The following is a 14633-nucleotide window of genomic DNA, read 5'->3' as shown; positions in this document are numbered from 1 at the left end:
GAACCTTTATGAGGATCTCACTTTTGCTCTTAACACATCCCATTAAATATGCGTATAAACCGCATTGGGGGAGATTTGTTGACCCGGCACCTAACCAAATCTTATTTTAAAGCTCCGCAGGCTTTTTGCGATATACAAAAGCTGACTCCCATCATCGGCTATCATCTCTGATTATCCATCACCCTCAAGGATGGTAAATACCAAAACTTTAGATGAAGTCAAACAACACAATGATGGAAAATCTTGCTGGTTAGTGATACACGATAAAATATACGACGTAACAAAGTTCCTTGAAGAGGTAGAACTATAATTTAATAATGTAAATTTACTGTGAGGCGTACCAACTCAGACTGTACTAATGCTTGCTAGAAGTTGTCTTGGATAAATTACCTGTGGCAACATCCACAGTGTCATTGTTCAACCTTGGAAATTAGAACGGCTGATATTAATTACCTTTAATTGCAAAAATTAGTAGATTAGATGTGCATATTTTACATGGCTAGCCCCACACAGTGCGCCATCTACCCAATTTCCCTCACATGGCTTGGGTTAACCCAGGGCTATCGTAATATTCAATTACCCATATTGAATCACTGCCAAGGGGAATCAAACCCTGGTCTCCCGCACAAAGTACGGGAGTGATAATCCCTAAACTTCTGCCCCATATGTTCAGCCCTTAAAATTATAATTTTTTTATGTTAAGACGAAAATGATAATTATCACGTCGGCAGTTTCACTGCCAACTTGCTTTTTATGTTTCAAGGTGAACTCATCAGGTTAGGGCATCATTAGGTTGTATATTGCAGAAGTCGCAGGTGATATGCTTCGAAAATGATTGTCACCGACAAAGTTAAACATTAAGCAAAACTGTACAGGATACTCAATTGTTAGAGTCTTCGCAGAACATCTCTCTTCACAAAACCGAAGGTTGGGCTGACTTTTGCCTGCTGTATCGTGTGGGAGAAAGAACTTCTGGACTTCTTTTCAACACCATATACATTTTTTTTTATTATAGATGACTTGCTAGAATCTTTGTTTACATTTTATTTCGGCAGGCAAATAGTTTTTTAACCAATCAGATCTTCTAAAAAGAATTATTAGCCAATTAAATTGCTTTATTTTGCCTGCCAAAAAATAAAAACAAAAAAATTATCAAGATAGCAAGTCATCTATTATTACGAATAAAATGGTACTATGGTATTTCTGTAGCGTGAATGATTTTAGTTAGTAATAATGGCTTAACTTACTGAAATCATCATCATTCATTCATCATTCTCGGCTTAACGTCCGTTTTCCATGCTAGCATAGGTTGGACGGGGTATATTAATGACCCTCTTCCAATCTGATCTAGACTGTGTTAGATCTAAACTCAACTTCCTCTGTATCAAGTCTGTTCTTATAACCTCCTGCCAAGTCTTTCTCGGTCTGCCTCTGGGCTTTGCCCCAGGAACTATCAAGTCTCTACACTTTCTTACCCAATTATCCTCCTCCATTCTTTCCAAGTGCCCAGCCAATTCAATCTTCTTATCTGGATAACATCTTTAATTCTACGGAGACTTAGCCTGCTTCTTAGCTCATCTGAACTCTTTCTGTCTCTCAGACTGGCATTACACATCCACCTAACTATTCTCATATCATTCCTTTCTAAACGGTCAAGATTTTCCTGCTTCAGTGCCATGTCTCACTACCGTACAACATAACACTTCTTCAACATAACACTTCTTACACAAGTCTGACTAAAAATTGAGTTACTAACAACCCCTTTCCTGCAAACTCCACAAGGCCACTTTTCAACTACAAGGTTGGAAAGTGGCCTTGCAATGCTACTAATCATGACTTTAGACTTTGCTGTGTTCACCCTTAGCCTTTTCTCTTCTAGTCCTTTCTTCCACTTCTCAAACTTTTCAACCAATTCTTCTATCGACTCTGCTATGAGAACCAAATCATCTGCATACAATAACTCCCATGGACAACCTGTTCTGAACTCCATCGACAGTGCTTCTAAGGCTAGAACAAACAACAAAGGACTAAGTACAGAACCCTGATGTACACCAACATTTACACTAAATTCATCAGTAAGTGAATCGTTAATCTTGACACGACTTCTAGCATTGCTGTACATAGACTGTACAGCAATCAAATGTAATTATTTTGTAGTTGAAATGAGTGGGAGTAACTCAAACCAAACAAAAATTATTGTTATTTAAAAATTTAACAATGTATTGTCAAACCTCTTGCTTTTGTTTCACTAAATTTTTTTGTTTTGATTTTAATAAACCACACAATTTCTTATACAAACACGTGCTTATTACAAATTTATAATTTTTTTAGCATCCTGGTGGTGAAGAAGTTTTGTTGGAAGTTGCTGGTAATACTTGTTGTTGTACAAAATATAACCTTTTGCCATTAGGTCTTTATATGACCATGTGACGAGGCTTCAAAATTAAGCATATGCTAAGCTTGGTGGAAAGAAGATAAAAAAATTTAGTGTATGGATAAATAAATGTTTTAGGAAAGTATAAGCAGAGGATGAGTTTTCACAAAAAGCAAACATGCAGGCAAAAGCATAACCAATAATGTAAATAAGTGAATGAAGGAAGAATGAATGAATGATACTGTTGTTTTTATAGGAGGAAATGCGACAGCACCTTTTGAAGAAACTGGCCACTCAACAGATGCACGAGAACTTTTGGAACAATACTACATTGCAGAACTAGATGAAGTAAAAATGTTATTGCTATTTTAGTTTATATCGCTGCAGGTTTTTATTAACTAAGTGTGTCTACTCTGTCAGCAATTTTGAAAACATAGACAGTGTCAAGAAAATTTGGTCGTATTATAAAAGTTAGGATAAGATATCTTCAGCTTGTATATACTTCATCCTTTGTTTTTTTCCTGCTATGTATATATATTTTGCATTTTTCTTCCTTGAACAGTCAGCTAGTTCATCAACCATAACGATATGACAAAGTGGGGAAGTAAATTTAAAAATATAAAGATTTTAGCTCAAAAAATTGGATGGCTAATTTTTTCTATTTATTCTTATATTTTTAGAAAGACAGAGTTGACTCAAAACCTACCCCAAAGGTATGTGTTTCTATGTGAAGGTAGGACTTCACGAATCTCCTTTGTAAATTTTCGTTTCTTGTAAAAATGCCAGTTTTTCCCATGAGAAGTTTCATGATTAACTATTTGTTTGCGGTCAATATAAACTGGATTATCTGTTCTGTCAGAAAGGGCAGCATTTTTAAAAGAAACGATTGTCAGTACTTCAGGACATTAATTTTTGTGGGGAAGATGAGTTGAGGGGTTGACTGCGAGAACCTTGCGATATTTGACTCTCTTGAATGCACAATCATAAGAAAGGAGTTAAAATCGGGTAACTTTTTGCCAACGCAATGATTTAACGAATGCTTTGTGTAGAATTTATCAGTAATGTGACAAACATTTTTGAGTGTGCAAATTTTGCCTAGTTTGCCTCTAATGTGTTTCTTCTTCTGTAATTTTTTATTCTTAAAATGGCATGGTTTCCATAGGTTGTTAATAAAGCTTGTACAGAAAATAGGCCTTAAACGCATGTACCTACCCAATACGTAGTATAGAAATGAATTTTGCTATTTTTCAAGAAAAATATCTAAACCTTTACAAGCGTATAAATTACAACCTGTTGGCAATCCTCTTGTATTTTGCTGCATATTCTTGTTAATGTATTGCTTTTTTTCTTTCAGGTTTCAAAAGCACCTTCAATTGACTCAAACTCGAAGTAAGTTGTGTAGACTTCCATTGCGTTAAATTCAGGGGGTCACTTAATTTAGAGTGTTGGACGAATCAAATCTATTCGGAAAACAATACATGTCAATAGACACTACATGTGAATCTTTGACCCATGTACGAGGCTTATTAAAAGTTTATAACAAATTATTTTTTGTTGTTTTTTTATAAGCCTTATAAAAACACTGGGCAATGGACATTTGGTTGTCGGTACATTCTGTCTGTTATAACTTTCGTCCTCTTGCTTTTTAGTTTATCCACGATCTTGGTAGCTGTTTCACTCTTAGCCGTTGGTGTGGCTGTTGGATACTATATCTTTATAAATAAATCTTGAAAGCATCGTTAGATTCCCTGCAAACAAATAACAATCAAATGCTAAGCTTACTCTTTTCTTGAAAGCATCCTTAGTTTCTCTCCAAAGTAACAATAATCAAAAGTGGAACTTACTTTAGTCTAAATTTCAAGCATTCTAATTTTTTTCACATGTACACATCTCGACATATTTCGGCTATGTTGCTTCTCCTTCATCCTAGCTATTTTATTTAAGAATCAATGATGTAGTGTATTGAGTCAGAAAAGATATTTTTATTTTATAACTAGATGTCAATTGTTATGTTTTAAAGGCTGGTTTTCACTTATCATCGTAACCTTACGTAATGCTACAACCACCACAACCCTTACGACAGTTTTAAGCGACAGTGTGAACATTAAAAATTGTAACTTCGTCGTAACTGTTAACAGTTGTCTTTATTTTCAAAATAGTGTGAAAAAATAGCGCGCAACTCGTAATTCGTCAATAGGGCGCCACATTCACTTCAAAAGAATAAATTTAGCACAAATACCTGTTATAAATGATAAACATCTAACTTAAACAGCTGGTAGAAAATTCTTAGTGGGAAAAATGTTGCAGAAAAAGAAAAACTGGAATTTTCCATTATCTAACAAATAAATGAGGTCATTTGATCTTCTGAAAAAACAAATCTGTAGTAGTTTTATCATAAGATTTCCTATTGTATTGAGTTATTGAATTATTTCGATCAAACAGTTTTTTTTCCTTCTCGAACACTAAATAACGTCATTATCACGAATTCAAACATTTTTTGCTCATTCAAAAATATTTCTGTCGCAATTTTTTGTTATTAGTGTAAGGCTTCGATCCTCGTATCAAAGGGGTGCGACGAAAAGTGAGAGCCAGCCTGATTTTTATTCCTAAACGGTCTATTCGCTGGATTTTTGAAAATTTACATTTTGTTACACGAAAGCATAAAAAATATCACACTATGAAGTTGTGATGTCAGATGGTACATCTTTTTCAGGGATCATAATGACATTATGCTTGCTTTTTCTTCGTCATTAAATTGTCCTTTTAAAATTCAAGCGCCGAGGAAGTTTTTTTGTATTTCCCGGTATACTCTATTGTTTGTAGCGACTCGTGGTTTAATCTTTTTGCCTGTTTTTCTTTGCCACCCATTACATAAGCGAAGTGTCACTCACTCTGTTTCTTCCTAGCCCAAGAACTGAATACACCCAGAAGAAATCACATCTGCTGTGTGGCCATTATGAATTTTAAGCTAGAAAGTTTACTTTTTGCAAGTTTGAATGCTTGTACAACATGCCTTGAATTTTATTTGTTTTTTACGTTTACCAATGACTACGTATGATTTTTTCTGTGAATGTGTGCGCACGCGCACTTTAAAATCATAAAATATGGCAATAGTTAAAAGACCTTAAAAGTGTTTGTAAATGTGGTCCAATGCACGGCGCCTGCTAGCAAGACAGATATGTCCGTTTACACTGCAACGCTGAGACTCAGCTCAAGGAACTACAGCTGACGATTTGCTGTCTAAAATTCTAGTAGGATTAGTCGTTAGCCCGTGGAAAATCCACAGACAGACAGACAGACGTATACGGGTATTATAATATACAAGATACAAGAAGAGCAGCGCACATGAAACTACATGATGAAAATGACAATACATAGAAAGTTCGTCACACCGAAGGAATCTCCTTTAGCAGGTACTTTTACAAATATTTAGTATACTGAAAAACCAACCGAATATTAATCCTGTCAAGATGTCGACCTTAAAAACATAGTTAAGCAGAAGAATATGTTATCATTACAACCTTGTTCCCAATGCTTTTTGGTTTTTCATCAGAATGACACAAAAAAGAGCACTGTGGACTTGTTTTTGTTCCTTGTCAGAAAAAACACGAAATGAGTAATCTATCAATCAAGATCCTTGCAAATCATCTGGTATAAAATCACTGTAAAAATCATATAAGTATATAAATAAATTACAAAAATCATTTCCATTTCCATACCTCTTTTCACCAAATAAGTTAAACTTAAATGAAGAGAAGATTGGAAACGAAACAATATATTACTTCTCCACACTTTCAGTGCTACAAATTTTATAACCTTTTTTAAAAAATCATCCTTTTAAAAATACATATGAAGTGAAAAAATAATTCAACAATTTTCTTATGATTCTATGTGCAACTTACATGAAAACACTGAGCTAAGTAACAGATAGTCACTCTTTATGAGAAATCAACCTCGTTTCCAGGGATCATTTTTTCTAACGGAACGTCATAAAATACATTCTTTCAAAAAGCCTGACCAACAAACATGATAATTAATCTGGTAGATTTATTCTTTTTTCTTTTTATTAATTTTACTACGCAACTTGACCCTTTTACCTTTTTTAAAGAACAACTTTTGTCTTTCGTACAAAAATATATACAGGCCCATACAACTCTTCTTCAAGATCGATTGGATCACATGACACTACACGCTTTACTTCCACTTGGAACTTTCACATCGTCCGTTTTAATCTTACCCCCGTTCTTCGTCGCGTCCGGCTGATTTTTTAGGTACTAAAATAAAAAAGGTGTTTTTAGAGGAGAGCAAAATGGGGTATCAGTTTCAATTTCATGATTTACACCGAACACTAGGTTGGCCTACAAGAACCTTGACATTGACGACATATTTAAAACAGTAAAATTTTCTATATGCTTCGAAAAGATGGCGCAAATTCTTAAGAAAATCAAGGTGCTACTAAACCTACTCAAAATATCCGTGAACTGTTACGATTTTTTGTGACATTGGCGCATTATGCGAAACTTATTTTTGCGATTAAAACTTCTCACAAAAAAGAGTATATCATAACACAGCATCAAAATCGAATATCAAATAAAATATGTATTTTTTAAACATTATCCTTCTGCTCATCGTCTTCAAGAATTTCAAATATATTTGTGTTTTTAAAAAAAGTATAGTTTGTTAGAGATGTAAACTCTTGTAACATTGAAGTATAGTTTGTTAGAGATGTAAACTCTTGCAACATTGAAGTATAGTTTCTTAGAGATGTAAACTCTTGCAACATTGAAGTATAGTTTGTTAGAGATGTAAACTCTTGCAACATTGAAGTATACTTTGTTAGAGATGTAAACTCTTGTAACATTGAAGTATACTTTGTTAGAGATGTAAACTCTTGCAACATTGAAGTATACTTTGTTAGAGATGTAAACTCTTGCAACATTTAAGTATAGTTTCTTAGAGATGTAAACTCTTGTAACATTGAAGTATAGTTTGTTAGAGATGTAAACCCTTGTAACATTGAAGTATAGTTTGTTAGAGATGTAAACCCTTGCAACATTGAAGAATAGTTTGTTAGAGATGTAAACTCTTGCAACATTGAAGTATAGTTTGTTAGAGATGTAAACTCTTGCAACATCTCTAACTAAATGTCATTATGAATAATACTTACTGATTGTAGAAGATTTACTTTGTACTTCAATCGTCCTCTCTCGTAAAACGCAGCAGCATGAATTGCTCGATGGAAAGCATCGAAGTCCTTCTCGGGTTTCTTACCCCACTCTTCCACCAAGTTCTAAATCAGAAATAATATGGGGAAAAGTGTAGATCATGCTCATTGTTGCTTACTGATAAATTTGTTCAAGTTGCATTGCTGTTTCTTGCAATCTGCTCCATTTTGAAACAAAAATTTGATATATCCAAAAATCGTAAATATGGGAATACAACCAGGTTTACCTGTATTCGTTTCTCCTTCTGCAACATTCGTTCGTATCGACGTTTGTATAAAATCACTTCAGATTTCAACTGGCCAATTTCACCGAAACTTTTATCGCGAAACGTAGCTTGCTTGGCTGCTAACTTATTGTTTTGAATCTGCTCCTTCTGACGAAGTTCCTTAAAGAAGAACAGAAGAGCATCATTCATCTGTTCTTATTTTGACATAAACAATAACAATCCTTCATTACATTATTGGAGGGAAGGGTAAAACGATTCCTTCACCTCTGCAGGAACAATATTCGCTCTATTATTTTTAGCCTTGTATTATTTAAAAAAGCTACCAAAATATGCTATTTCCTATTTCTCTCGGAATTCACAGACTAAATAACAAGTTCATCAATCACCGTTCTGGTCAAACTTACTGCCAAATAAGTTTTATTGACTAACTTTGTATAACTTGCTGGGATTTTAATACTCGGACACGAAGAACCGAACACGTGCGTTCACTTCAATATTTTATTCGCAACTAATTAGAGATCTAGAAACTAAACTAATTTACATAAAAAAACTGGGCGCTATAAATGTCCCGAATATAAACACATGTTATGAATATTTTACAAACTTTGAGCGAGAATAAAATTTAGGAGTATACGTTGTTCGTATTAAATATAAAGTATAATATTTTTGCACAGGGAGAGTAAAAACTACTTGAGGAGATTTTTTATTAGAGGGAAAACACATACAAAAATTGAACAAGACAGACAAATTAGATTAAGCAGATTTCATTTCCACATTAGCTGACGCAAAATATAAATATTTTGGACTATATTCCACAAAAAGAAATACTGATTACAAAAATTTAGTTTGACAAATGGATGTTCCCAAAAAAATTAGGAGATTTAAAAAGGATTTCACATTTTTAGGATTTTTAGGAGACGTGGAAATCCTAAGGGTGGTATTTTTGAAATTACTTTCTGTTTTTTGCTCTATTTGTTATTATCTATCTTATTGACATCGCTATATCTGAATCGTAATTTATTATTCATCCTCAAAGTTACAGACTGTAGATTATGGTGGTAGAGAGGTACAGAAGGAAAGAAAAATATTACTACTACAGATGTCGTCCAAATTGATTGACCAAACACAAAGAAATAGAAATTTTTAACGAACATCAGAACCGATATAGAGATATGCAAGAGATAATTTAGAGATATGCAAGAGATAATTTAGAGATATTAAAGAGACCACTCACCTTCGTTGTCATTTTTGCTAAACGTTGATCAGTGACTTTATCGTTCTGTTTGCCATACAAGTTGAAGGACAAATTACCAAACTCAAACCATTGTAGATGGTCCTCACCAATAGCTGGTATGGAAAATATTTTTGAGAAATTAAACTCAGGCGATAAAGTGTTGGCTTTTACAGGCGTTTCTGCTTCCTTTGTTTCACCGTAGCTTTTGAATTTCACATACAGTCCGTGGCTGTATCTGCTCTTTTGAACCTCAGCATTGCGAATCGTCACCTGCAAAATTACAGCGAAAACAAAACTTACACAAAACACGAACACATGTTGAAAAAAAGAGGCGAAAAATATATATATCTAAAATCCGCGTCATTTACATTTCCCCTTAAATTTTCGCGCTCAGAAAAATTAACGGAAGGAAATTAACTTGTTTGTGATTAGTTGTCTTCAAAGGAGAGAAAGTAGCATCAGAGTTTGTTTAATAGAGAATAGAAATTCCGTTTCCACTTTTCATTTTCGCTTTTCACTTTTCGTTCATACCATAAAGTGGAATGTGATCTTTAATCAAATTAGGCGAGTGAATCTTATCAGTACTATCCTTATTTTATTTTTGTTAACCAATCAAGGAAAACATGTGTGTGAGAGAGCTTTCGTTAAATTTATGAAAAAAGTACATTATATCAAAAAAGAAATAATTTCTCGGACTGATCTTCGTGAAAATTAAAGACAACATTACATGAAACAGGAAAAAAATATATGGGTGCAAAAATAAAAAGGTTGGGGAAATGAAGCAAAAATACTTAAATAATTTATGTTAAAGTGGTCTCTATGGTAAGAAGATAAACAAAACCACTCGCTTATATAACACTCGCAAACAGACTTGCAGATATATTTTTATACCAACTTAGTAAGCAATTAGACTACAGGAAGTATAACATCCTTGCAGAATTAGCCCTAACATTAAGAAATAAACGTCAATAGGCTACGCTTTTACAGAGAGGTCACAAAGGTTTGTAACAATGCAATGCATAAGCTAGTGGCAGCTTACGCTTAGAGAAGACTAAACCATGCTGATTGCAAATCGGAAACTATTAAATTACCTTAAAGTGGTAAGGTTTGCCAATAAGATCCTTCGGTTCTTCCACAAAATAGTCTTCATCCAAAGGTTTACCTTGCTGTGTACAGGGTGCAACATTGATGACCAGACTACCTTCTTCCGAACCCTAAACAAAATACAAACATAATTTATTATAATTATAAACATATAATTATATAACATAATTATAAACATATTTATTATAATTTTGACACGTAGTTTTCAACCGAACAAGTGTGACCGACACAAGTCTTGTGGGTAAAAACTGTAATATGTAAAAAACAAACAAGTATTATTATTGAATACAACACCAACAACATTGACGACAATAGCGACGACGACGACGACAACAACAACAACAATGACAACAACAACAACAAGAGATCTAAAAAGCACCTTGTAATCTGTCACAGCTAGCTTATCATCAAAATCTAAAGCATACGACAAACTTTGCAAAAACACATTAGCGGTGCCGATTAGAACATCTTCGGGAGGTTCCCAGAATGGATCGTCATCTTTCTTGATTTTTTTTACATCTTCACCATCCAAAAACCGTTGATAGATATCCTATAAGAAGTATCAACAGAATTTGAATGTTACCACGACAAAGATTTTAATCTTTCATTTTATATTATTTTATCATTAGTTTTTCTTGCTTCATAGTTTGTCCGAAGTTACTGCTTCTTTGTGTGCATTCAATTATTTTCTTATACTTTAGGTGTTCTGTTGACTTAGCAAGTCATGAATTTATAGGAACAAGTTCATGGAATTAAAAGGTAGTTAAACGAGGTGCATCGTTCACAAACAAGGCGAAGCACACTTGCTAGTGAAATTCTTTTTTTCTAAATTTTGGATCTTTTATAAGGCGCAATTTAGGTTTTAACGACTTTACAACGGCAAAACTTCTTAGCCATTTTTTTCAAAACCCTTATAAATTTTGTGACTCAAAAAAAAGAGCTTTTTTATTTTATATTTATTTACGAGTTATGTTATTCTAAATTATGAAAACAGTTCCAGTTTGCAGGGTTGTCAAAAAATGCTACGCGCTGGAAGAGTTAAGAACTTTAGATAATTTCTCACACAATTTGGAGGATATTTCGACAAAAAGGGTTTGAGGGTTTTAAAAAGTTTAAGCTTTGTAATTCCACATTCACCTGTTGTGAAAATTGACGTAGCACTTCTCGCCAGTAATTTAGTGTGATACAAAAAATGACCTTGCCCTGAAAACCTTGTCTTAGTGTGTTGGAATGGTAGTAACCACCCCTCCAACGAGAAACCATTAAAAAGTAACTGACTAAAAATTGTCAATGTTTTCCGGTCAAGTTCTATATTATTGATTTAGAAAGGCTAGAATATCGCTCCTCCTTTTGGCAAGAGAAAAAAAAAATCTCCTCACCTGCATCAAGTACCGTCTGTTTGTAAATTTACCACGATCCCACAACCAAACGTTATCGTTCAACAAGTTCTTCATCTTCACACTCACCCTAGCAATATAACGCACATACGATGTTTCAAATAGCTTGGAAACAAAGAAAAAGCTGGTTACCTATTATTTTTTTCCATGTTAAAAAAACTAGGTATTAGTACTTCATTTTTTGCGCTTTCATTAAGCCTGAAATCAATATCTGCGTTCTGACAGTTTAAGGAGCAACGCAGTCCTTATCCTGTGTAGCAATTGTTGTTTTACATTTCTCACGCACTGTTAACGTTTTTGTGTTGCAACTGAACTAAATTACGGTGTTCCCATATGGTTTCTTTTTGTAAGAAACTTGTATGAATTACAGAAAACAGTAGGTTGGTCATGAGTAAGTTTAAAAGAACGAGAGAACTTTTAGTAACACTTTTTTTTTGAAGTTTGTGTTGTTCTTAAAAAAAACATGCATTATACATCACACATACAAAACTTACTTGGTTCCCTTGTCAGCACCACCACCTTGCGCAGCAGCTGAGATTAAAATCACCTCGAAAGACCTAAACTCAAAAATAGTTATATGCACCAATTTTGCATAAAAAATCACAAAGATCAATAATATAAAGTAGCTTGCTCAACAGCACTAAGATTAATGTCATAAAAATAAGTGTTTATTATTGCCAGATGAATCCATGCTGACGAGCGTTAGTATTGTAAAGAGGCTTTAAAGTCTAATTAAAAGAAATTTCACATTTTATTGAGAATGTTTAAGGTGATTTCAAAAGTAACGTTCACAAGCAAATTTTAAAACACTAGTCGTAAGACTGTGGAAATTCATCAATCGGTAAAATCCACAGGAATCTGCCTGTTGCTACTAACAGCTACCATCGTTGGATCACATTGAGTATTATAATATAGATTCAAAATCCATTTAAATGGTAATAGGTATTTTCTTTAGGCGTCTTCTTCATGGATTCAAACGTACATAATATTTAAAGGAGGATTTAATTCAACAGTAAATTAAACAAAAGAGACCTCATAAAAATATACTTACATTTTCTTGTCTAATTCTTCACTCATTGCATTCACTTCACTAACCATAGGTAGCAACTCTAACACTTGTTCTTGCGCAAGAGCTTGATCTGAAGAAAATATTTTTGACACGTAAGACTCTCATTATTATTATTATTATTGTTATTGTTATTATTCCACTTCAATGTTGGAAACACTGTCACCGATGCGAGTCCTGTATTCTGAATGTATACATTAAGTATACAGCGGTATGGCCTACCCAATTTTCCTCACATGGCATGGGTTGACCCGTAGCGGTGGTAAAGGCAATTGCTAAAAATGCCCGCACTGATGACCGAACCACGGACGTTGTGATTACGAAGCGAACTCCATAACCACAAGTCCACGCGCCACGACGTTGACCACCAAAACCTATACACTCAAGGTGGCGCATTCGTTTTTCAAATTGGAAACAATTAGGGTATAACCGCATTTGAGAGGAGAGAAAACTTTGTGAAACAAGCACAACCTTGGTTGCGAAAACAAATGAAATGCAAAGCAAAGATTGGAATAAATCAAACTTATATTTCCATAATTTTCAGCCATAAATTATTTTACTACACAAAGGAAAAAGAAGTGGCTTCAACCTCTCAACTTTGATGCTGTGACTTTGATGTTGAGCAACACCTGTAATTAGCTGTTGCTTAATTTATGCACTCGTAAAAAATTAAGCGTAATTAGTTTTGAAAACATTTAAAACGGTTTGAGGTAATTTTCGTACATATATACTTTCACAAATTACAATGTCACAAATGGCTGAGAAAAATAAATTTGCAAGAATGTTGGAAAATTTTTTTCTCATGCAATTAAGTCAATTCTCAAAGAGTAAAGGCTAAAATACACGGTAAGTTAGAACGGACCGTTTAGTTGTAAGGAAAAACTTGAAGTTTAGTTGCAGGTAATACACCTGTCTACACGTTAACATAAAATGTACAAGTTTTTTTAAAAATTCTCTTTTCACAATAAATACCAAAGAAGAAACACGTAATTCTTCCGTTGCGGTTATTGCTATAAAATAAGCAGGGGTAATGGTAGAAAAAAAAGCGGTTATGATTAGAAACCGAAAAAATAGGCTCAAATCTTTAGTTTAAACAATAGTCCATTAATCATTCTGTTAATTTCAATAGAAAAAACTTAGCAAAAGTTGAACATGTCCAACTTTTAAAAAAATTCATAAAACCGAAAACATCTTTTTTACGGTAAGTTTAAACTTACCGTGTATTTTAGCCTTAAGGTTAAACTCTAAAAATTGTACCTTTTGTTAATCCAGCACCACCGCCAGTCGAAAATCCCTTGGCTTGAGCGATTTCTTTGTTTGCAAATTCCCAATCTACTGACTCTGGTGCACCCTCTCCCATTTCAGTATTCAGTGGATTTACAAAAAAGTACATGTGATTGGATCCTAAAAGAATAATTTATCAATTTATTTCTTCAACAAAAAGGACAAAGTAACAATTGTTGAAGCAGCATGATGATGCAATTCATTGACAGAAAATTATACATTTTTTTTCATAATTATGTATTGAATGTCAAATTAGGAACCAAAAAAAGCAGTGACTTGAGTTTTTATTAGAATTTCACAAAGTTGTTGTTGATCACTAAAATTACATACCAAACAGAACACGATCGTGGTGCTTTAATCCTTGCTCGCCTGTGATAGGAATTCCATTCACTTTCGTTTTAGCACCAGGACTGGCTGGTTTGATGGTTACTTCCTTATCTTTGAAGGTGAGGATGGCATGTTCGCTGCTCACACTGAAATAAAAGCTCTGTATAAAATCAACAAGATTGACAACAAAAAGAACAACGACGATTACAACAGCAACAACGATGACAACGACAACAGCGACGACGATAACGAAAACAACAGCGACAACGATGACAACGACAACAGCGACGACGATAACGAAAACAACAGCGACAACAACAGCGACGATTACAACAACGACAATGTCAATAACAATAACAAAAAAGACGACGACGACGATGACAACGCGACAATAAA

At 34.0% G+C, this 14633-nt stretch overlaps 3 protein-coding genes across 3 annotated transcripts in view; 1 reads left to right on the top strand and 2 right to left on the bottom strand.

The window, feature by feature from the left end:
* The window catches only part of LOC130614383 (aspartate beta-hydroxylase domain-containing protein 2-like), a 41573-nt gene extending 32617 nt beyond the window's left edge, over window positions 1-8956 (bottom strand). The window contains exon 1 of the mRNA XM_057435812.1: window positions 8946-8956. The gene's annotated coding sequence lies outside the window, so the exon portion shown is untranslated. The remainder of the gene's footprint in view (window positions 1-8945) is intronic.
* LOC130614388 (cytochrome b5-like) lies at window positions 30-4372 on the top strand. The gene is made up of 6 exons (XM_057435819.1): window positions 30-298; window positions 2332-2368; window positions 2631-2722; window positions 3055-3087; window positions 3729-3763; window positions 4024-4372. Exons 1-6 carry the CDS (start codon window positions 191-193, stop codon window positions 4103-4105), a joined length of 387 nt encoding a protein of 128 aa, XP_057291802.1. The 5' UTR covers window positions 30-190; the 3' UTR covers window positions 4106-4372.
* The window catches only part of LOC130614376 (kinesin-like protein KIF28P), a 33510-nt gene continuing 24610 nt past the window's right edge, over window positions 5734-14633 (bottom strand). Inside the window, exons 18-28 of the mRNA XM_057435804.1 lie at window positions 14241-14383; window positions 13884-14030; window positions 12612-12699; window positions 12055-12117; window positions 11543-11630; window positions 10543-10713; window positions 10151-10273; window positions 9060-9329; window positions 7826-7984; window positions 7542-7664; window positions 5734-6648 (exon numbers count right to left, since the gene is read on the bottom strand). Coding sequence (XP_057291787.1) covers window positions 6550-6648; window positions 7542-7664; window positions 7826-7984; window positions 9060-9329; window positions 10151-10273; window positions 10543-10713; window positions 11543-11630; window positions 12055-12117; window positions 12612-12699; window positions 13884-14030; window positions 14241-14383 — 1474 coding nt within the window. The 3' untranslated portion in view covers window positions 5734-6549. The remainder of the gene's footprint in view (window positions 6649-7541; window positions 7665-7825; window positions 7985-9059; window positions 9330-10150; window positions 10274-10542; window positions 10714-11542; window positions 11631-12054; window positions 12118-12611; window positions 12700-13883; window positions 14031-14240; window positions 14384-14633) is intronic.

This window comes from Hydractinia symbiolongicarpus, chromosome 11 (assembly GCF_029227915.1).
Source record: "Hydractinia symbiolongicarpus strain clone_291-10 chromosome 11, HSymV2.1, whole genome shotgun sequence".
NCBI lineage: Eukaryota > Metazoa > Cnidaria > Hydrozoa > Anthoathecata > Hydractiniidae > Hydractinia > Hydractinia symbiolongicarpus.
This window is presented reverse-complemented; position numbering and strand designations above follow the sequence as displayed.